The 22,821-nt window shown below is 42.6% G+C and overlaps 2 protein-coding genes across 4 annotated transcripts; both read right to left on the bottom strand.

The window, feature by feature from the left end:
• Nucleotides 1-441: 441 nt before the first annotated feature.
• LOC117263601 (catenin beta-1-like) lies at nucleotides 442-9,941 on the bottom strand. 2 transcript variants are annotated; one of them, XM_033637146.2, is made up of 17 exons: nucleotides 9,802-9,941; nucleotides 8,763-8,812; nucleotides 7,955-8,164; nucleotides 7,610-7,860; nucleotides 7,233-7,471; nucleotides 5,520-5,721; nucleotides 5,235-5,379; nucleotides 4,962-5,065; nucleotides 4,482-4,616; nucleotides 4,151-4,354; nucleotides 3,884-4,042; nucleotides 3,661-3,780; nucleotides 2,494-2,644; nucleotides 2,283-2,404; nucleotides 1,989-2,049; nucleotides 1,489-1,684; nucleotides 442-1,398 (listed from the first exon to the last, which is right to left on the bottom strand). In XM_033637146.2, the coding sequence occupies exons 2-16, from the start codon at nucleotides 8,773-8,775 to the stop codon at nucleotides 1,494-1,496; spliced, it is 2,307 nt and encodes a 768-aa protein (XP_033493037.2). In that variant the 5' UTR covers nucleotides 8,776-8,812; nucleotides 9,802-9,941; the 3' UTR covers nucleotides 442-1,398; nucleotides 1,489-1,493. The 2 variants fall into 2 exon arrangements, with proteins under 2 accessions (XP_033493037.2, XP_033493038.2); XM_033637147.2 differs by lacking the exon at nucleotides 9,802-9,941 and adding an exon at nucleotides 8,963-9,056.
• A 2,752-nt stretch (nucleotides 9,942-12,693) lies between these two features.
• dync1li1 (dynein, cytoplasmic 1, light intermediate chain 1) lies at nucleotides 12,694-22,808 on the bottom strand. 2 transcript variants are annotated; one of them, XM_033637674.2, is made up of 14 exons: nucleotides 22,654-22,808; nucleotides 22,342-22,415; nucleotides 20,313-20,429; nucleotides 19,965-20,195; nucleotides 19,558-19,712; nucleotides 19,284-19,377; nucleotides 18,497-18,632; nucleotides 18,311-18,422; nucleotides 18,003-18,062; nucleotides 17,824-17,868; nucleotides 17,641-17,728; nucleotides 17,424-17,546; nucleotides 17,201-17,218; nucleotides 12,694-14,206 (listed from the first exon to the last, which is right to left on the bottom strand). In XM_033637674.2, the coding sequence occupies exons 1-14, from the start codon at nucleotides 22,755-22,757 to the stop codon at nucleotides 14,088-14,090; spliced, it is 1,476 nt and encodes a 491-aa protein (XP_033493565.1). In that variant the 5' UTR covers nucleotides 22,758-22,808; the 3' UTR covers nucleotides 12,694-14,087. The 2 variants fall into 2 exon arrangements, with proteins under 2 accessions (XP_033493565.1, XP_033493566.1); XM_033637675.2 differs by lacking the exon at nucleotides 17,201-17,218.
• Between the last annotated feature and the right edge of the window lie 13 nt (nucleotides 22,809-22,821).

Here is a 22,821-nt window from a genome sequence, read left to right as displayed (position 1 = left end):
TGTACCAATCCCTTCAATTTTGGAAATTGACCAAAAATGTGTGATTTCAAAGATTTTTACAATCTCTCCAGTGCATCATTTCACACATCAGTCATGTTTTAATATACCTAAAGTTCTAAATTACCCAAGTTTTAATTTCAAGTTGAATTACTTTCACGTTACATAAATAACTTTCATCTTAAGCTAATGCTGCCTCATTTTAAACTTCTGTATTGGAACTTTGATGTTTCATCTGATGTCACCATTTGTGTGGAGAATACTGCTGCTTGAATTTTGATTACCTGTATTTATGTCAGAATAGTGCAACACAACTTGAAGGTAATTTCACATGCTATAATTTCATTCATTTACCAGCATACTGAAGCTTGGAAACACGGGTCTGTCTGTCAAAAAAGCAAACAATCATGACATGGAAGGACAGAAGACACGGGACAGACCAAATGAAATAAAATGCCATTTTATTGTTCAGCCGTGTCATAACCTCGTCTCCAAAATAAGCACAGCAGGACTACAACTGGTTCATCAACCTAGCTACCCTTGATAGCACATAAAACTGAGTTTTATTAGACCACCAACGATAGCGTTAAAGACTTTTCTATCAGACATCCAATGATAGCATACAAAATAGTTGTTAACCTACCAGTGATACTGTATATAAAACACTTGTCTCTAGATTTTTCCCCACCCGCCCTCAATTTCACCCCATCTCCCTCTTTAGAACATTTGTGACACTGACATACTTTATGCTTAAACAAGCACATATTAAGAATGCATAATTCTCCATTTTTGAGATTATAAAAAAAACTACACAATGTTACACTTTAAGTCAGAGTACAATTCAACTGATTATTAGTGTTCTACACATTCGGCCATAAACCAAAGGAACATTGTATAATATCACTATAACTTAACACTACATGTAATATACGTTTTTAAAAAAGAAAATTACAAATGATTAGCATCGAAGAGAATATGAAGATGGCTAGTGCGAAGGCAAGCTGGGTCAGTACCATAACAGAGAATGAGTAATACAAAAAGAAATAAAAAAATAGAATAAGAAAAATAGAAACAAAAAACTGATAAGAATACAGGCAAGGCTAAAACATATGTGTTTCAAACTTTTAAGATCCACCTCATGTGCACTCATCCATATAGGTAACCTGCTCCGAGACCTCCATTGTGTGATTCCACATCTCTCTGATACTTTAACCCCTTCTTCCCCCCCCTACTTCAACTTGCTTAAACATTCCCATGGCAACCATCTTCTTTGTTTTCTTGTGTCAGGCACTTTCCAAGACCTCTTATTCCCCTCTTTACCTTCAACAACTCTACAGGCCAATCATAATGCTGCTTCAGACAATACAGGCCAATCACAATGCAGGTTCTATCAAAATACAACTGCAAAAGAGCAAAGACAGAAAAACATCAATATTTACATCAATATTACCTTTACTATGAACTTACATCTTGGATGAAAGTCTATCTTACCAATCCTACAGGTCGGTGTCAAACCAGGCCAGCTGGTTGCTGTCCATCAGGTCTTGGGTGTGGCCAAGGTCTGGCAATGGATCAGTGTGGTGACCCAGGTCGGGCAGAGTGTCAGCATGGTAGTCCGCACCTTCCATCATGGGGTCCAAAAGGGTGTCCTGGCCGTAGGCTGCTGGGTAGGCCCGGTAGGCTCCATCTAGAAAAGACAAAGGACAGACAAACATTATTGAATTGGTACAAAAGGTTCCAATCACAGAGACACAAGGCTAGATTGTGTTATTCTAAACAAACCCATAGTGATCAGCTGTAATTGCTGGGTGGCATCAAATGATACATCGGAGAGAAGAGGTGGGAGGACGATGAAATTAAGTTTCTTATATGAAATTTCTTGTTTTCTATAAACTCATAAAGATCAAATTACATCAACCAAAGGATGATGAAATAATTGGCGAGAAACAGAGAAGGGATTTTATTTCATTACAGATAACACAGGCACTTACCATCCTGCCTGTAAGCAAGAGGGTCTCCCTGAGCTCCCATATCCAGTCCCAGGTCTCCAGTCTATAAAAGGCAAAAGAGTGATGAGTAAAGCCAGACATTAGCCAGCCCACACAGAGAAGTGGATGTAGTAACAGTATACAGCATTAACTGACACTGTTTAGTCTACATTTTATATTTGGTCACCTTTTCAGTGTGAATGCACTCACACAATCTAGGTTGCACCTGACCATAGCTTATATGTTTGAACATCAGTTTGGGTGTGTGTGTGTGTGTGTGTGTGCGTGTGTGTGTACCTCGTTCCAGGCCATGGGCTCAGTTCTGAACAAAGAGCTGGTCAGCTCCACTGACAGACGTTTCTTGTAGTCCTGGGGCTTGTCCTCAGACATGCGGAACAGGACAGCTGCAGCGTAGGTTGCTACAGAAGACAATGCACAATAACACAAGTCAAGTACACCGACAATCAGTAATGTGTGCACAGTCTGTTTTTTATGAATGTATACTCACCAACGCCCTCGTTACGGGAGTGCAGCAGCTCAGTGAGGGGTGCGGTGGCTCCTTCAGCTTCGATTGCCTCGGCAGCTTCCTTGTCCTGAGCCAGTTCACACAGCACACCTGCTGCCACGCGCTGGATATTCTCCACTGGAGAATACAGCAACTGGAGACAGCGAATAACAGAGAGAAAGAGAAGATGTTTAATTAAGACAAAAGAAAGTTGGGGGCAAGTTTGTTGTGGAAAGATAATAAGAAGGAGCGGGATAGGGAAATCAAAGTTGCTAATTGGCAAATATGGTATTTCCAAAACCAAATGCTAAGAGTTTTTAACAAAGACATTTACATAGGTTGGCGGTCAGTGTTTTTCTGTAGTGAAACAGTCCCCTCCAGGATTTTGCAGACTGTTTTTGTGATTGTTGTGGCCTGAAACACCTGATTTCACTGCAGCTTTACTAAAAAAAAAAAATTGCGATTCATTTTGCAATATTTTTAGGCACTTTTTTTTAATCATACAGAAATAAACAATTACATAAAAAAGTACAGTGACACAGAATGCACATGAGGATGAAACAGGCCTACCTGATTGTAAAGCGAGTGATCGTCAATAAAAAAAGGCTACATTACAGATTCAGCAGACACCGCAGTAGTGTTAGCATCAGATAAGAGGGAGGCCACTGTGCGCCTCACAGCTTCACTGTCAGGTCAGGGCGAGCCCGGTGTGCCTCCGTCCAGTGTTCCAAAGTGGTTTGTTAAATTTTGCTGTGCATTCGGAATGACAAGCATCCTCACTAAGGAAGATTTTAAAATTCACCTGCTCTGTGCTGAGAAATGGGCCCCACTCGGGTTTAGTTGCTGCCCACACCAGAACGAAACAGCTCTACTAGGTCATAACCCTGTTAATAAACTTTGGGTCGTCCTTGTCACTGTGTGCCACTCTGCCCTAGCTGTAGTCTCCTGATAAACAGAGACAGAACTGGGAAAGGAGGGGCTGAGCAGATCAATACGCTGAGTGCAGCTCTACATTGAAACAAGATTTTATCCACTTTAAATAGTCACATTTGTGGTACATCTGCAAGATTGGACAAAAATGCAACGTTGCGCAGAATTAGCTCTAATTGTGGCTAACGCAACATCGCAAAATCCTGGAGGGACTGGTTACAGTGGGGGTTAGGTTTATACCTGGACAAAGAGTGGAATGGTGTTGAGCCCTCTGATGACAATTCTGTTGTGGACGTCCCGGGCCAGGATGTGCAGTGCTCCTGTGCAGCCTTCCACTATTTCCTCCATACGCACACCCTCCTGTATGTGTTTGAGAGGGGAAAAACAGGGAACTCAAACAAAAAATTCTAAATGTTCAAATTATTAAAAAAAAACTTGAAGGGTTGCTGGCTTGGTTACACACCACAAACTGCTGCTGGTTGCCTCCCATGCTGGTGCGTCTCTGGGTGTCCTGGTGAGCCCTGACGAGCAGTTGGACCAGTCGGGGGATGGCTCCCTGCTCCCGCAGAGCACTGTGGTTGGCCGGGCAAAGAGCTAGGTTGCGGATAAGTCCGACTGTGGCCTAGATAGGAGGGAAAATTAAAGATATTTTAGTTTGTTGGAATTGAATTATGTTAATAAATGATGTTACCATATGCAAGGTTGATCCAAAACTAAAATGGCTAATGACCTTGATTAGTGGCCAGTGGGACGGAGGGTGCAGTAGTTTGACCACCACAGGCAGGCCGTAATGAAGGCGCACAGCATTCTGGGCCATCTCAGCATCCTGGTGGCGGGAAGTCAGGTGACGCAGGGCACAGACTGCTGGCTCTGTGATGTCCTCTCTGTCGCCGGCCCTCAGCACCGTTCGCACCAGAGCCTCAATGCCTCCAACCTAGTGTGATGAGATCAATCAGTAGACAAGAAATACGACACTGCAGACAAAGCATTTAAATCACAATACACAATCTGCATCGCACAGATACATAGTTATGCTCAAATATTGTGTGTATACTACATACCTGGCAGACCATGAGTTTGTTACTATAGTTGTTGCAGGTCAGGTTGGAGAGGATGCCAGCAGCACATGTCACTACATTGATGTCATCACTGCCCAGCAGCTGGACCAGGGTCCCCAGGAGACCCTCCATTCCCTCCTGGAGAGAGCAGAAGACAGGTTGGAAGAGAGGAAAACAAATTAGTAGAGAAGAATGGACACTTTAGAAATAATTTAGCATTTTCTTTTATCAATTACTTTGTATTAAATGGATTCTGTGAGTGGGCAAGAGTTAAATGTCATAACACAAGTACAGTCTCCTGTATGTTTCATGTATAAAGTAGTTATACTAAAAATTACGGAGAAATCAGTGTTTTATGTATCGATATTTTTTGTTACACACCACGGACATTTAATACAATGATTACCAAGTAGGAGTTCTTAACATTGAACATGGGGAATCATAAGTAGTTAACATTTGTGCACACTGAAGAGTGTGTTGTACCTGTTTAGTGGCAGCATCTGAAAGATTCCTCAGGGTCCAGAGGCAGTTCTGGACCAGACGCTGGCTGGGGTCTGTCAGGTGAAGCCCCAGGGCCTGCATGCCTCCTGCACACACAAGATAAAGAACATACAAATTCATTGCATCAGAGGAATTTCACCTTAGCAGCAACCACAACTAGAAAATGTATGCAGGACCTGTAAAAATGCCCACAGTAATATTGTAATGAGTTAGACCAGAACATTTGTGTGTTTTCCATTCCAGTTCTGCACGTACCAGCCTCAACGATGGCAGGTTTGTTGCTTGAGCAAACAGAGAGCACCTTGAGCACTCTGCTTGTGGTCCACAGCAGTTTCTCATATGTGAAGGTCCTCATGATGTTGACCAGGGCCTGGGGACCACCACTGGCCAGAATGATCAGCTAAAACAAAGATATTTGGATGTTACAAACTGCTGCCAGCCAAGTGGCATCAGCAGACAGGTCAGGGGCTTTAACATCTGGACAGAATGAATGCTTTAATTAATGTAAATGCATGCGTTAATATGTTTATCTTCCAATACCTTGCTTTCCTGGTTGCCATATGCAAGGATCTGCAGGCAGTCAGTAGTGATTGCCAGGAATTTGACATTGGTGTTAGACAGCAGGGCCACCATCTTCTGCAGTCCTCCAGCCAAGCGCACTGCCATCTTTGCCCCTTCTTGATGCAACAACAGGTTGTGGAGTGTGGTGATGGCATAGAACAGCACACTGTCCACTGGAGAGCTGGGAAAATGTCCAAACAGTACCAAATAATCAACAACAGTCCAACATACCTTTCCAGAGATAAACACACTTAATCATCACATAAATTATAATTTTTAATCGCATGTGTTGGACACAGTTGGTTCAAGTCATTACAATCAGCTGTAAATGCGGGCATAGCAGTTTTGTTGGGATGAACTGACATTTTACATAAAGTATTGAAATTAAATTAGCTTGAAAAATCTACATATTAAATTCCCACAGGAGCCCTGTGTCCAGTGGCAATCTGGCAAAACCAGATGTTTGTTACTTTGGAGCACATCAAGAGTACAACACAGTTCGCCAAACTCTGTCCAAACCTGCCCTTATAATGCAACATTCAAGAAACAATTGACACATTGGGAATATAAACTCAAATCACTGCACTATAAAGTAACTTTATAAAGCAAATCAACACCCACTCATGATGGGTAGATAATCTAAATTGCTACCTGTACTTAAATCTATTTGGTGATCACCTGTACGTAGTCAAAGAAAATCAGGTGGTTCATCGTCCACTCTCAGGTAACTGTGTCATCCTGCATTTTAAGTGTGGTAATATGATTCCACGTGCAATTTCAAACACGCACGTGACATCCAACAGGTTGCAACTTGCCGGCTAGCTAACTTGTAGTGGCTGTGTGGTCTGGCTTTTCATGGAGATAACAAAGACTAAAGTAAGGGAGGAAAGCTTTATAAAGGTTAAAAAATGGTAACATTGTGGAGTATTCTGTTTTTTGAGGGTGTAGCTGGTTAGCGAAGATTTGGTTATGTGAGGTAATAGCAACTATTTCTCACAGTGCTTTTCTCAGAATCAAAGCAAAGTGATGAGTCAGTTTTGCTTTCACACTGTTAGTCTCATACTTTCTAGTTTGTTATGATTGTTAAGACGAGATTCTCTATGCAGGTGATGGTTGGTAAACCAGGCTAATGCTTTGTGAAAGCTATACCTTGAACATCAACTGTCTTTATTTGCAACTGACTCATTATTTGCTTAATCATGGTTGATAGACTCATAGTTGTTGCAGCAGAGTGCATTGCTGCATTTTTTAAGTGTCCAGCCTTTACTAGCAATGTAGAGTTAGAGAAAGAAAACAAAATGGGGACAGCAAGGGAGTATAAGAGACACACAAAATTAACACATCTTAGGTTATTTGTGCATTGTCTTACGGGCCTATGTGATTATTAGAACATTGCGGCCTGCTGGACATAACTAGGCCTAAGACAAACATACTTTGCCAATCAGTAGCCAATGGGACGCAGTCAACAGTCATTTGATAAAGTGCAGTATTGTATCCCGACACAAATTTGAGCGACAAGGAAATTCAACAAACAACTCTCTCCTACACTTTTGCACTTGCTGCAAAAACCCCAACACCAACCACTCTAAAACATCTTCTCAGCATTCTTCTTCCTAGCTTCAGACCATTTTGCTGTTTCAACACTGATACTGCACATATGCAGTGAAGAGAGCCACAGGGCCAGTTCCTTACCCTAGCATCTTGACCAGGGCAGGAATGCCTCCAGACTTGAATATTGCAAGGAGCCCCTCGCGATGGTGGGAAAGATTGTGCAAGGTGCCAGCAGAGCAACGAGCTGTCTCCACATCACCAGTGTTCTGCATGGCACGAACAACGGCCGAAACCATTTGTGGGGAGCGCATCAGGGCGTGGCGCGAGGCCTCCTTCTTGGACAACTGATGCACCATCACAGCTGCTTTATTCACGACAACCTGGGACAGAGACAATGTTTGTTGAGTGTGATTTGGGAGTAAGTGTGATTTGGAAGTTGATGCCAAATGTATTGCGCATAATCTTACATTATACCATGTGTTAATCAGCAGGCATCGTTCACTCATTTGAACACATACCTGGTCCTCATCATTGAGCAGTTTAGTAAGCTCAGGGATGGCACGTGTGGCCAATTCTGCATCATCTTGGTAGTTAATGAGATTGACCACGGCATGCTTCAGCATCTGAGAGGGCTCTGCCAGCCGCTGCACTGCTGTGGGGTGGGCAGCATCCAGCTGGGTAGGTGGGATCTGAATGCCCTCCTCTAAGGTCTCTGGGAACATGGCAGCACGCACACGCTGGGCCCGGGTCATGGCATACCCCTCAATGTCTGAAAGTAATGCGATATGACACTTAATACGATGAAAGGACATAATCCCAATGTTGTCAATATCACAATATTTTTGTATCAGTATCTCTTATACCTGTAGGCTCAGGAGTGAAGGGCTGGTTGAATTCCCAGTCGTAGAGAGTTGGATCATCCTCCTCAGCATCAGGGTTTCCCTTGCCGCTCAGAGATGGTGCTGTGGTGGTGACTCCAGACTGAATGCCTGAATCCAGGTAGGACTGCTGCTGCCACTGGCTCACTGCAGCCTTGCTGTCTCCCATTGCCATGTCCAACTCCATCAAATCAGCTGCACAAAAGGGGAGAAATAGTGAAACACATAGAATGACAGTTTAGGAGAGGAGTAATCTTCACTTCACCCACTTGACTTGAACTTAGTTTCTCGCTTACAATCAAAAAAAAAGAAGAAGAGTGATCTTAAAGGTTTCAGTACTCACATGTAATATCATAACATACCTAATCTTGAGTTAATTCAGAAAGGAGATGTAGGAGTTAAAGAAGTGGTAGTTAGTTGTCAGGAGAACAAAGAGGGACACAAAGTTAGAGAGACAACAGTCCTGTTTAGACTAAGAAAAAGCTAATACTCTTAATAACTGATGCCCTCGGGTGCTGATTATAAGTTAAAGTACGTAGACATTATATTCCTCTTTGAATTCCCAAGCACGTTTTTTTCCTGGAGGAGAAACTCAGATGTAACAAAAGACGAACTGTAATTACTTGGCATACTGTGACATGTGCTCACCTAGCTCCCATTTTCCCCCAATTTCCACAGTGTCTCAAAGCTTACTTATGTACAAACAAACTCTCATGTGTGGATCTAAAAGAAACTATGAAGGGCAGCGTTCATCTCATCATAATACTTTTAAATTAAAGTTTTTCATACTTACACTGGGTAGCCATTGTTCTTGCCTGCCCTCAGCCCGCACAGCAGATAAGTCTGCGTAAAAGGAAAGAGGCACACAGGGGAAAAATAAGACAACTCGCACTCAACCTTGAATTCTTGTTTGCCAACGCCAAACCCAATCGTAATGTTTATGCGTTTCTCCTACGTGGTCTCAATAATAAAAACCCCAGTCTTCTGCGCTACCTGTGATTCAGACGCTTGTTTGGCTTGCTAACGTAGCTTTGAGGGGAAATGCCGAGCCTCCACCTCCAGCCGAGAGAGCAAAGCGGTGGGTATTTCCAGGCCAGCACGAACACAATTCACCATTCAGCGGCAAAGAACATCAAAGGCATATTTCTCCCCCTCCCCCTACCACGGCCAAGTTCCGACCTCGCAGCTTGGGTTTCCAATGAGAGAAACTACCCCCTCCGCCCCGCAATCACTTCCATGACTCCTCCTCTCACGGTGGGTCTGACTAGGAGTGTAACAAGCTACCTAATCACAACTAAAAACCACATCAAACTGTGTAAGTTACATCAACCACCATTTGAAGGGCATATAATTCAGGAGCGAAACGCTAGCATGTATTAGCCACCACCGCTAGCTAACAGGTTGGCTAGCTTACCTTGAGAGCTCGCTAAGCTAACCTAACGTGCGTAGCTAACCCCTCCGCTAGTTAGCTACTAGCTAACATAAACAAACACAGTTTTCGGCTTCACTCAACAAAGCCTAAATTATTAAGACCTGCCCACAGACGCAACCCGTACTCGAACTCATTATCATTACAAATCGGCTCATTATTGGAATCGTGACTTTCAAGCGAACCCTCCAAATGTTTAATTCTGGTTTGATTAGCTTAGCTAACCAGGACGTATGAAAAGTAGATCCAAGCGCCACCGTACAAAACCTGCTGTGCTGCCAGCCAAATCAGAAAACCCCACCGGAGCCCCCTCCCTAGCCAAAGATGATTTTCTTTGGTGAAGCGAACATTGACGCGCCGTAAATTCGTTATATAATAGCTGTAGCGAACACGGTATCTTTACCAGAGTCGAGCGGCTCCTCCGTGGTTCTTGTCAGGAAAATTTTCTCCTTTCTCTTGGCTGGAAATGGGAAAAGGGCTGCTAGGTGAACCACCCGTAGAAGTCCGAACCACACCCGCTGTTGCTCCGCCGAGGATGCTGCTTCCGCCTGTGCGATCGAACATCAAGATGGCGAGGGGGGGAAAATACAGTATTCTGCCGCACTCGAAAAAATAGGGCGCCATTTTAAATAAAGTGTTATCATAGAAACAGTTATTTTACAGCAGATATTGATATCTTTTTATGCTCAGAGAAGTCGGCTATGTTAGTGTTGAGATTTTCACCCTCTTTAATAAAGGATGTGTGCTGTAGTGGTGGGGAGGGCAAGGAGCATTCATTAGTATGGAATGTGATTCATGAGCTGCTGTGATGTGATAGTGGGAGTTGATTAACATGCAGTTAACTCAGAGACAAAAACATTTCCCTTAACAGCACTAGTTAATTCATCCATCTTTTTTTAATCCCATTTAGTCGTAGGTTTTGGCAAATATAAGAGGTGCTTGCCAGCCATCGTTCTCATCCTCATTCATCACACTTAAACAATTAAATTGGGAATTATTTTGCAAATTAAAAACTGCAGTAGTTGAAGGAGGAAGAAAAATCAAAGAATGAAACCATGTAGAAAGCTGTAGAATGTTATGATTGAATTGCAATTTTGTATAGACACCCATAATCTGATCCCTTTTAGAAACAAAACACTAGTTGTAAGGAAAAACACATGCAGTGGCCACAATAACATGAAACTGTGCTGTGGGTTCATTGACATTTAATCATTTGTCTCCAGAGTTGTTTGTGTCGTGACATGAACTGCTCAACTTGTGACACGTAATGACCTCAATCCATCACTAACTTATTTAAGACAGTAAAACACAGACACACTCTGCTATGTGCAGGCTTCTTTTTGTGTCTTTAAATGGCCTAACAACATTAGATATGTTTATTCTTGGTATTGTATAAAATTCCCTATGTATGCATCTCCTTTTTGGGCAATTATTCATTGACTAGCTGTAATCTAATTGCAGCACACATGCCTGTGTAAGTCTGATATCCAACATCCACTTAAATGCATCTAGCGTACTTGAGTATCTACTTCAGCATGAAATACACACAGCTCCAGTTAACCAATAGGAGCTCAATTTGACCTATTATCATAGATATATGACAAGAATATGTATTGATGTTAAATTAAAACAGTGTCACACATAGCAGCGTGCTTGTTCATGCGCCTGACACATGCTGCAGAGTAGAAAAGGTCAAAGTCCAAAGTGTCAGAGGAAAGCATTCTGGTGTCGCTGTGAGAAACGTAAAAAGGAAACTTATGATCGCTTGTTATACCACAATAATCAGTTGCAACATTTTATATTCATAGCCTCTCTCAAACAGGGACAGAAATGTGTCGCAGACAAATAAAAAATCAGTCATATGTCTGCGAGGAGGATGAATAATATCCGAGTGAGAGAGAGTAATCATAACACAGACCACATAGCAGAGCAAATAGAAATGTGACAATACATTTTTCTCCACACGCTGCTTAAAGTGAACCTATCATAATAGATCTGTCTATCCAACTGTGGCAGAGAGAGCAGTGAGTCTATTTCTATTACCCAAGTAATGAAAGACACAGCATTGTAAACAGAAAGGCAGTGTAAAGCACAGCTACTGCATGTCTGCAATGTGACATCAGGAACCTCTCCTATAAACACATAACCAGATTTGTGATGCAACCTCTTCTCACACGTGTATTCATTTATTTGGCAAAAGTAGTCGCTCTTATTCCTTGCATCAGTTATGCGTGTGCATATTTGGTGTGAGATTAAATGTATTGTAGGCTGTTTATCTCCTCAGAGCGCATGAAAAGACATTCAGATCGATGCTTTAAAGTAAGCTGCACATTAACAGTGTTCTTATTAAGACATCAAGAGAAATTATTTGGATATAAGACACCGAAGGATTGTGTAAATATACCGGGCGTGCGTGAACAAAATAAATCAGCCCACCCCGCCTTCAGAGCATACAGATCAGAATCTGCTGGACGGCAGCAGCCATAGTGCCTACACAGGCTGGACAAAATAACAGAAACCACTTGCAATGCGATAATCCTGCAGCAAATGCCTTAGTGATGAGGCTCCTGAGTTGGAGTTATCTATGAGACCCTCATAAACAGATTGAAAAACACTTAGTGGCCTCAAAAATGGCAATTTAATTGTAACAATATGTCTCAGCGTCAACTGTATTTTAATGTGTTTCTGTTACTTTGTGCACCCAGTGCCTCGTCCCTCCATTACCCTGTTGTTTCTGCACTGTATTCTTAACAGCAGTGCTGATACGATGCCAACTGCTTTTACACTTTAGCCATTCATATGTCAATTTTCTGACATTTGGACATTTCCAAAATAGTTTAAAATAATTGATTCTTTGAAAACAAGATAATTCAGTGTGTTACACCAATGCAAGGTCACAACTGTAGGTGGATGCTCACCAACATGGGCTTAACTCAGTGGTTCTCAAACTGTGGGGCGTGGATGAAAAATATGGAGTGAGATAAAGTTTAATAATTATGATTTATTAAAGGGAAAATGAGCAAATAAGAGCTTTATTTATATATGTTTTTATTAGTTGCCTTCCCATTTATTGCTAATGACTGATAAAAAAAATTGTGGGGTGGGTGGCATGGACTTATTTCGACACCTGAAGGGGGACAACAGATAAAGTTTGAGGACAGCTGGCTTAACCCGGGTTATCTAACTGAAGGAGCTGTGAAAGCAGGTTTTGTTCTTCGTGACAAATCTAGCTTTGTATTGTGAGCGAGGAGAGGAGGAATGACTGGTGATGAAACAAAAACAAAGAGACGCCAGGTGGATGAATCCGAATAAATACACCTTTTATTTGACTGATTAACAGATCTGATTATACAAACGCCAACACCAAGCTCCGAGTCAAATTTCTCTAAGGAGACCATGAACGAACTGAACTGAATTGAACACAGAGCTCTGAAATAACAGGACCAATCAGCGAGACAATGACTGTACATTCTTGGTGTGACCCTCCCTTGTTCTGACCCCGTTGCCCACCCACCACCCCACCCGCAGTAACTATGGAACTGAATCACTAGTGCTTCTTTCTGTACAAGTAAAGCTCCGCTATCCACCAACCCGCCCACCCACCTACCCTCTACAACCCTCCCACCTACCCTCTACAACCCTCCCCTTTCAGTGCACTGTCTGTTATCTACAGGTCTGAGCAGTATCTAACATGAGGGGAAGTTTGGCCAATTGTAGAACTGGGTGCCATCATGCTGGACCTTAAGGGCCCTCTACACAAGACTTGCGCTTGAGTGTGAACTTCATATATGTTTTGTCATGTTTGGTTTGTGTAGTCTAGCAGACAGTGCTGCTGTAATAATAGTGTGTGCACTATTTTAAGAGCATGTAGTGTAAGAGCATAGTAATGTTTCTGCCTTTTGGTTGAAATGCAAACAGCCAAAAATCTCTCGGTAAACAGGTCTAGGTTGAAGTAACTTCCTTAACTGTCTTCATCATCCTCTCTTTCTCTTTCACACACACACACACACACACACACACACACACACAGTCGCACACACACAAATACTGGTACGTTATGTCCCTTCATGTTAAAAAACAAGATTGTTTGCAATTTTGTGTCAGGCATTTTTTTTGTGTTTTTTGTTCTCAATCTCTTCCTCTGGCCAAACGTGACTTGCCCCACACACATTCAACTCACACACAGTCATCCCTATATCGTACCCTAAGTGCAGTTTCCTCAACATGCACCCTTTAGCAGTTCCTACAGTAAAAAACACCAACTGTACCATCACAACGAATGGATGGATAACACACTCTCGCTTTCATTCCTGTAATCAATCTTTTTCAACCCACCTCTCACCCCAACCTCCACACCACCATCGGTACCCCATTCCCATCGACTCTCATGTAACAGACAGTCTTGTATGTAACAGTGACAAATACTCGCCATCAGAGCAACAGCCAGGAGGAGAAGAGAAAGAGAGAAAGAGAGAGGGGGGGGAGAGGAGAACGAGGTGTGGGAAAAGGGGTAGAAGAAGAGAGGGTGAGCTCCTCTCCTTGAGAAGAGAGTTAAAGATGACAGGGAGGGGAAACCGTGTGCGTCTTTCTCCCCGCATCTTTGACATGAAGTGGAGGGTGAGAGTGAAGGGAGGGCGGACGAGGGAGGTGGAAGGTGGGTAGGGAGCAGGATGAAAAGTGTGTTGGTCTTCATGTGTCCTGGCCGTCAGTGGCAGGGGTGTCGTTGGCATTGGGCAAGTCTGAGTCAGTCTCCCGGCTGGATATGCGGTCCAGCTCCGCCTGTACGTCGCTCAGGCCCAGCTTCGAACCTGCGTCAAGCAACACACGTACAAATTAGTACATTGCAGCAAAGACACACTTTAGTCGGTGCAATAAATGACACAGCATTGAGTGGTTAAGGCCCAGTGCAACAAAGATCAAAACCATTACACATGATTAAAATAAGAGCTTGTTGAAATACTGAATATTCGCACAAACATCCACAATATAGAGATAATATTAAGAGTTTTCTTATTGTTAATTAGGCTATTTTTTCCAATCTAATACAAAAATTTCACCGGACATGACTAGTTTCAGTGTTCTCAATGTGTCTCATCTAATTTGTGAACAAAGAACAACGGCTATATAACGAGTTATTTGGGTAACAGAGGAGAGAGAGGAGTGCATACTGTGATACAGAGGTGCTAAAGCAGTTTAACTTTACTTTGTTGATTGGATTAGCTTTTGTTAATATTTAGTAATGTCATACCGTTACTTATGGTATTTAGATAAAACGGAACAATTTCTTTACATCAAGGTGTATTTTATATTGCAATAATACAAATGTGATCATGTTCTACCTCCTCCTCATGCTTGTGTTGTACAAACAAACCTTTGGTAATTGTGAACGTATATAAATATAGTTTCATTTTAGTTGTTATTGCTCTAAATATGTTAAATATACCTTTAAAATTGTCCTTATCGCAGGAGACAGATGTTGGGTTTTAGTGTGTCTGACAGTTTTGACGGTGCATTGTTAAAATGATAAAAAATATGGCTCTATCTAAATGATCTATCTTAAACCATTTGACAGAGAACGAATGAATATTGGGTGTATGGTATACATATATATCATATCTGTTAAAAAGATATATTTTTCCCATATTGCTCAGCCTTAGTTAGAATCATGTGCAATGTTTTTGGCAGATGTTAGTGATGAGAAATGCAATGCAACATGCCAAATAAAAGGTAGAGGAGCAGAATGGAGACAGGGTAATCAGAGGGGAAGCATCAGGGGTGCGACTGTCATTAAATCATCAATCAAATAAATAAAATGATTGTGGCATGAGTGGCACTTTTTCCCCGACCACATAGGTGAAAGGAAAAGAGTGCGGCTTCTGTGGACGTTGATCTGGATCTTGCAATTAATATGAAATCAGTACACTTATTTTAATACATATAAGCCAGGTGCAGTGAAATTTATTTTTCTTACTTTTTTTTGTGGTGCTTAGGCTTTAAAATATTGCAATTGATGAAGCTACCTGCATTCCTAAAAACAAAGTTAAGGCATAAGGTGCAAAAGTAATTCAACAGCCATGGGATCATCTTCTGAACCACAACTTCCTAATCTAGTCTCATAATCTAAATAAATAAATTGACATAATTTATAGCTCACAACTCCATGTGTGTGTATACACAAGAAGTAAATGGGTGATACAGGAAGCTTGATCCTGGCATTGTTCCTCCTCAGATGCTGGAGAAAGTTGGAGGCTCAGGGGAGGGGAAAGGGTCAAAAGAATATAAGGATGCTTCCAAGAATGAACGATGACATACACAAGCAATAATATATGAGGAGTATCTCTCTCGCACACACCTTAACGTGGCCAGCATCCTCTGACTAGTGCATACACATACACACACATTATGAGTGATGTTAACAGTGAGATTGCACAACACACTATGAGCATAGTTAGAGGGTAACTTTGGTGTTTTTCAATCGGGACTCTATTTTTCAAAGCACTGCAGCAATAAAACAGGCTGCAGTGTAACCAGTTGGGGCATCTGTGCATCGTCAGTGTACATCCACTAAGAGTGCTTGTTTCTGACACTGACAGGCTCACGTTATTAGTAGTAATATGATTAAGATCCCTCTTGTTCAACCAGAAACGGACCCAAAATTGCTATCAGCAAACCCACCAGACTCTATTAAATCAACAGTAATTTTAGTGTGTTTAGAGGCGGCATATTTTCACATCTAACTGGGCGACTTATGGGTTTATTTTAATCATACCAGAGTTGCTGATTGTTTAAACAGTGCTAAGACGAACTAAGACAATATTGTGAGTTTAATTTTATTTCTGTAAACTCTGAATGAAGTGTGCTTTAAAATTACGGTTTGTTTAAATGGAGTCTGGTGGCTTTGGTGATAGTGATTTCGGGGCTGTTTCTGGTTACACAAAAAGGACTTTAATCTAAAAAAAGGTCGACCTCTGTGGGGTTCTTTCCATAATATTGTCACATGTAAAATAACAATCTGAGTCTGTCACTGTTAAAACAAGCAGTTTTAAGCTCCTGAGACCCTGTGTCCACATATGAGGACATCACATTTTGGGTTTACTGGACCTTATACTTCATTCTACTCAACTTAGACCTGTTGTCCTTGTTCTTGGACACTTTTTTTGTGCCATCTGGTGGTAGTAAGGCCACAATATGAACAAAATGGCAGCCATCTCTGCCAAGCCACACTACAGCCGATCCCGACACAAAAGTGGACAAGGTTCAAAACCTGATCACATTTTATTGTTGACGCTTGTTTATTTATGAATAATAATGTTTGTAGTTTTATATGGCAACACATTTGACCAATTTTAGCAACAGTATCAAGGTAAGACACTGTTAATTAGGAAGTACTCGTTTGAAGACATTTTAAAGACATCGGGACATCGTTAAGGGACATTGGAACTTTATTGTTGTCTCGTTTGAGGACATTTGGACTTTATTATCATTGATAATGTTTGGTTTTTATACTTATCAGTCCTACTGATCCCAAAAAGCTAGGAAAAATTAAAAATGCGGGTCTCAGGAGGTTAATGGACATAAATTGATGGTTCACAGATGCCCTCATTGCAGCTTGTTGTGGCTGCAGCGCTCTTGCTAGATGCTGAAATAATTTCAAAAACTGTTATTCCCATTTGAAAATAGGGTCCAGGTTGAAAATGACCAAAGCTACTCTGTCAGAATGAAAAGACAGTCACACAAATTTACAGACAGGCATAAAGATGATGGGTGTTTGCTTGCTCAGACCCTTTTATGATTTTCTTTACCATGTGTTATGTTCAAGTCTGGAGTAGAGGACAGGAGAGGAAAGAGGTGAGAAAATGAAGAGTGGCAGATGGGAGGTGGAAACCAAAAAAGAAGCTGAGTGATGGGGAGTAACTGAAAATGACATTTAACCCAGAAAACGACTGAATAAATGAGCACTTTTTACTCTATCCTGCAAAATCAAGGCATCATAAATAACCTCTGCCGCCTCGTGTGTACTCTCACCTGACTTGCGTACTGTTCCCGGAGTGTTGTTACCACCACCTGGCGTCCCGGGGCTCCCTGTCCCAGCTTTCTTTGTCAGTAGACTGTTGAAGAAGTTGGCCAACACACCCTCACTGGTCTGACCTGCAGCGTATAGGAACTACAGTTAAAAACACACACACATACACAAAGCAGTGTTAATGGGTTGATGTGTGCAGCTATGACATGCATGACATACCCGACTGTGGCATGGCGTTTGCTACGTTAGCCGCAGCTGAGCGATTACTCGTCCTAGGGGAGCCAGTGGGCGCTCTACTGGTGGTGTCCTGTTAAAGACAACAGTATATTTCACACACGTGAACAATGGAGGGGGCTCTCCTTTATCTTATTAGCCCAAACTAGAAAAACAAGGATTACTCACCACTGGTCGCCCTGCTGTCACAGCGGGTTGTTTGGCGAGCAGCGACTGCAAATTAGAGCACAATATGCACACTCACTCCAATTAGTATTTAATTAACATATCAGGACCCTCAAGTCAGATTTAATTGGAGTACCCACAAGTGGCGACTGGCTTTAACACAAACAGAAATGTTTTCTGACCTGCAGTTTTACCAGAAACACTTGGTCATCTTCTGCCTGAATCTCCTTTTCGTGTACAATCTGGTGACAAGCGAGAAAAAATGTTATTTAAAAGTCGCTTCCAGGCTTTCTTTGTAGCTCTACAACAGTTAATAATTTAGATTGCATAAAAAAATCTTGTGACCCCTCCAGGGATATTGGGCAAAGCTTATCGCAATGGCTGTAAAAAAATAATGCAGAAGGTGATGATACATTATATTACAGCAGTAATCAATTTGTTGCCCAAGAGGATCTCTCAAAGTTAGCATTTTTTTAGTGGGAGCCTGTACCTTTCTGACTGGCGGTTTGACTATTACTTCCTCGAAGCTGTCGTCTGATTTTACTGTCTGGAAGTTCTCGTGAAGTATGGCGATCTTCTTCTCATTGTCCCAACCTGATGGACTGAGAGAGCAGAGGAAGGGTTAAATACAATATACAGGTGGCCTCACAGTGTACGTACAAAAACACAGGCTTACATGAAGACGGCATCTCTTTCCACCACTTGTGCCGGGCAGTGGAAGGGAAAGCCGTAGAGTCTGTGGACCAGATATTTGTACAGGATATCCAGGTTTTTCATCTCCTTCACTGATGTGTAAAGCAGAGACGCCCCGTCTAATACAGCTGTCAAGGATATTTTGCAACATGGCCATTTCTAATTCCAGGAACAAAAATAAAACTAACACCACAGCGGCAGAAAACCCACATCTCTTCATAATAACAGTACAGAAGTACAGATTCAGGCTTTGACTGATTGCTACCAGCTCACTAAAGAACTAAAGCAGTGTGCAATCTTGGCTCATTTGAAATGCAATAACTGTGAAAAGCACTGACTGGAGAAATGACTCTGAAAAACAAACTTTGTCAAGCAGCGCTGGATCGTCTATGACTTTTATGGAACTCTCATTGCAACAAAGCAATATCAGGTGTAGCTTACAGAGGCCAAAATACTGCAATAACAATACTGCTGGAAACCTTTTCCCTGAGAACAAAACACCTTGTACCGCCGGTCACTCGGGTGCATCACCATCCCTCATCACTTAATAGTTGGATGCTCGGAGAGATACGGCCAAAATGTGAATGAATGCCTTACATTTCCGCATCGGATGTGAAAACTGCAGAGTCAGGGATATTGATCAACAGCCTCATTAAAACCCTGGCGTGTACTGTTCTCCGACCAAAAGTTTCATTCTATTGTCTGACACTATACACTCTTGTTTGTGTACTTTTAAGCTCACAGCAGAAACAGTGTTTGGTGAAGGATACACTGCAGACAGAAACGTCTGACGTGAGACTGGATGAAGTCCAGGTGTTCGTCTCTGTAGTCGTGCTCCTTCTCCAATGTGCTGATGGCGTCGCACTGAGGACAGAGGGGTAGGTGTCAGACACAGGTGAGTGCATGTAAGTAGATGCAATGCAAATACAAGGACAATTCTACTTTGAAATTATTTAACAAGGGTTCACAAGTTTCAGAATAATGTACAGCAAGCAAGTAAAATATATTTCCACACATAAGCCAGCAGTGAGTGAGTGTGTGTACCTTGGTGCAGACGACCACCACTGGTATTCCCAGGTTGTGTGTGAGTGTGTTGTCTCCTAAGGGCAACAGCACGCTCTCCTCGTCTTCACTCCTCCTCTGCGGGGTGCCATCCTCCCCACTGCCTGGCTCTGTGTACTCCTGGAACTGTTTTACAACTACATATACAAACAACATAAACACACACAATGGTTATTAAACAGAGAGATCTAGGTTATATTAACATATGGCATCATTAATGTCATAACTGTCCTCATAAGACAAACTCTTAAAGGGTTAGTAGTCCAATATAAAGCTTTGATAACAAGGCTTCTTATCTAACAACTGTCTTCACACTGCTATGAGCATTTCCACCAAGAAACACTGACACATATTTATTTTTTAACCTGACTGCTGTCAGTATGACTCACGTCTGTGCTCCAGCTCCCGCAGCGTTTCCGGGGCGACCCGGAGTTTGTCGATGTGTTCCCTAGCGACGGCGGCCCACTTCTGGAGAGAGTCCAGGGCGTTCCATGGCCGCGACATGTCAACCGTTATCAGCAGCAACGTGTTACCGATCGAGTCCACTGGCACAGCTACTCCCTGCAGACCTTTGTGGTAAAGGTCTCCATCTAACACCCAGGCATTACACCTGGTGTGGTCTAAACACACACACACACACACATCAATATACATACATTACATCAGAGGTACTCTGTGGTGGGATCAAAAAGACAAGGAAAAAAAAGACTTATGGACTACTAGCACTTGCTGGTTACCATCAATGTCATCGTCATGGACACTGAAGTAAAGGTATTCCAGGCCACGCCCTTTCATGAACTCTTCAACCCCCTGTAGCTTTGCAACCAAGGTGGTTTTCCCCGAACCCACCTCACCTAAACACACAAAATCAGTCAGAACAGAGTTATGCATAGTGGACAATTATAGGTCATTGCCTTGTTCATGTCAGCATCCACTGCTATAATAATACTGCAGTTTAGTACTAAACCATAGATGCTTTCAGTCTGAATGAGAGGGAGTGTGAATTCAAATAGGCAAAACATGCACATTACTAACTGAAGCCAACACAACACATCACTGCTGAAGGTGTACGACTTATCCATGCATCCTGCTGCCCTCTGTCCTGCTATGAGCTGTGCTAGTAACACACTGCAGAATTAGGATTGCACAAAACGGCACAAATATAAGACTGTAACTAACCATTATTTCCAACCACGATTAATGTGCACTGAATAATGTGTTACTCATTTAGTTTATAAAGTGCCAGAAAATTTTGACAAATGCAGCAAAACCCAAAGACACTCAGTTTACTGTCACAAGGGACAAAGAAAAGCATCACGTCCTTACAACAGAGAAGCTGAAACTAGGACATATATGGCAATTTGCTTGAAAATGACTTAGGCAATTATTAATATTTTCTGTCAGTCACATAATCAATTAATTAATTATTGCTTCAACTCTACACAAATATGAGTAGCACTAGGGCTGCAACTAAAAATCTGTTGATTATTTTCATGATTAATTGATCAGTTGCGCAACACGGCGGTGCAGTGGTTTGCACTCACAGCAAGATGGTTCTGGGTTCAGAACTGCCAGCCAGCGGGGCCTCTCTGTGTGAAGTTTGTTTTCTCAAGCTTCCTCCCACAGGTTAGGTTAACTGGGGACTCTAAATTGCCCGTAGGTGTGAATGTGAGCGTGAATGATTGTCTGTCTTCATGTGTCAGCCCTGTGATAGTCTGGCGACCTGTCCAGAGTGTCCCACCCCCGGCAACCCTTAACAGGAGAAGCGGTTGCAGAGAATGAATGAATGAATAACTGATTAGTTGTTTGGTCTACATAATGTCAGAAAATGAGATAAATCCCTGAATTATTTTGTCCACAAACCCAAGAAGATATTCAGCTTGCTGTGAGAGTAAAGAAAGCAGAGCATATATTCACATTTAAGAAGCTGGAATCAGATAATTACTCAAACTGATTAATCACCAATCAATCCTATATCCTGTGACTTGAGCCACACAGCTTCATTAGATGCAGATTTCATTAAAGGTCAACAGCCCTTGTAAACTCTAGTGTATATTTACTGACTATGGGCTTTGCATTTATCCTAGCACTGCTGCAAACCTCAACACTGGCATGACTTCCATTATTGTGTGTGTGATAAGGGTCAAGGCTGCATCCATTCTTGCACTGTGCCATATGATGTCGACAGGGGGACTCAATGCACCATAAAGCTATCTGATGTTGTCATGCACAGCATAACAGACAAATAGCTGTGAAGCTTTACATCGGTAACCAACTCGCTGATTAGCAGGAATGGGTAGCAGGCTGCGGATTATCCCGGGCGGATGTGTGTGTTAGTGTGTGTGCAGCAGCAGCGGGACATGAGCACAGAGCGAGACGCGGAGGCACCCGGCTAAATAAAAGGCTGATGGTTTGTCTTGTCCTCTCAGCATCATCTCCACTTAGCTGCTCCTAGCATCACTGGATGCTAGAATGACTTGCAGTGTTTCAAAGCGGCCCGGATCTCTCTCATAAGATGATGGAGTGTGTGTTTGTGTGCGCGCGCGCGCCCCGTGCGTCTGTGTAGGCGCTCATGAAAATACACCTGTCTCCCCTCTCTGTGTGCTAGCCGACCAGGCGTGAACACAAAAGCACCATCAGCCCAGAACAAGCTAGCCTCGTAGCTATCGAGCAGTATTAAGTCTAGCAAGGTGCATAAGGATGAGATGAAGCTAACGATGCTTATTGGCTAGCCAGAAGGCTGCAGACACACACACAGATACCCACCCATGACCAGGACATTTTTCCCAGACGGTAGCTTAGACCTTGAATGGGTTGACACTTCACTCAGGATGGTGGACCTGCAGACAGAAGAGCCCCGTTACAACACGGCCACACACGACTCCTTCATCCATTCACAAACAAACAGCGAGGAGCTAAAGCGAGCTAGTGCTGCTGTGTCACCAGTCAGTCTGGTGCTGATGCTAGCTAGCCTCGTTAGCATGCTAGCTGTCAAACTATCCTCATCCCAGCACAATGGTCCCTCCGCGCCCACAAACGCATCCCATAATAACCCGTCTCAAATAACGCTTCGCCCACCATAAGTCCTGTCCGTCATCCTCCTCTGGGTTGGAGTTCTCCAGCGTGCTCTTAGGTCCAGTTGAGGTGGAGGATAATAATGCACTCCTCCCTGAAGTCGCCATCTTCGCAGGGCTTGTAAACCGAGCAGAGCGCCCGGATGTAGCAGCTGTGTGCTAACCTAGCCTG

The sequence above is a fragment of the Epinephelus lanceolatus genome, chromosome 16 (assembly GCF_041903045.1).
Source record: "Epinephelus lanceolatus isolate andai-2023 chromosome 16, ASM4190304v1, whole genome shotgun sequence".
NCBI classification, from domain to species: Eukaryota; Metazoa; Chordata; class Actinopteri; order Perciformes; family Serranidae; genus Epinephelus; species Epinephelus lanceolatus.
The sequence above is the reverse complement of the archived record's forward strand: the minus strand, read 5'-3'. Positions and strand labels throughout refer to the sequence as shown.

Bases quoted from the DNA above. Each gene is read 5' to 3' on its own strand.
- LOC117263601 (XM_033637146.2), bottom strand. The intron at 4,043-4,150 runs GTCATTAGCCAT...CCTCCTATCTAG, and splicing joins CCCACTGGCCACTAATCAAG to GCCACAGTCGGACTTATCCG. The intron at 3,781-3,883 runs GTGTGTAACCAA...AAACACATACAG, and splicing joins GCAACCAGCAGCAGTTTGTG to GAGGGTGTGCGTATGGAGGA.
- dync1li1 (XM_033637674.2), bottom strand. From the start codon at position 22,757: ATGGCGACTTCAGGGAGGAGTGCATTATTATCCTCCACCTCAACTGGA. The intron at 19,378-19,557 runs GTACACACACTC...CTCTGTCCTCAG, and splicing joins TGGTGGTCGTCTGCACCAAG to TGCGACGCCATCAGCACATT. The intron at 17,869-18,002 runs GTCAGAAAACAT...TCTAATTTGCAG, and splicing joins TGTTTCTGGTAAAACTGCAG to TCGCTGCTCGCCAAACAACC.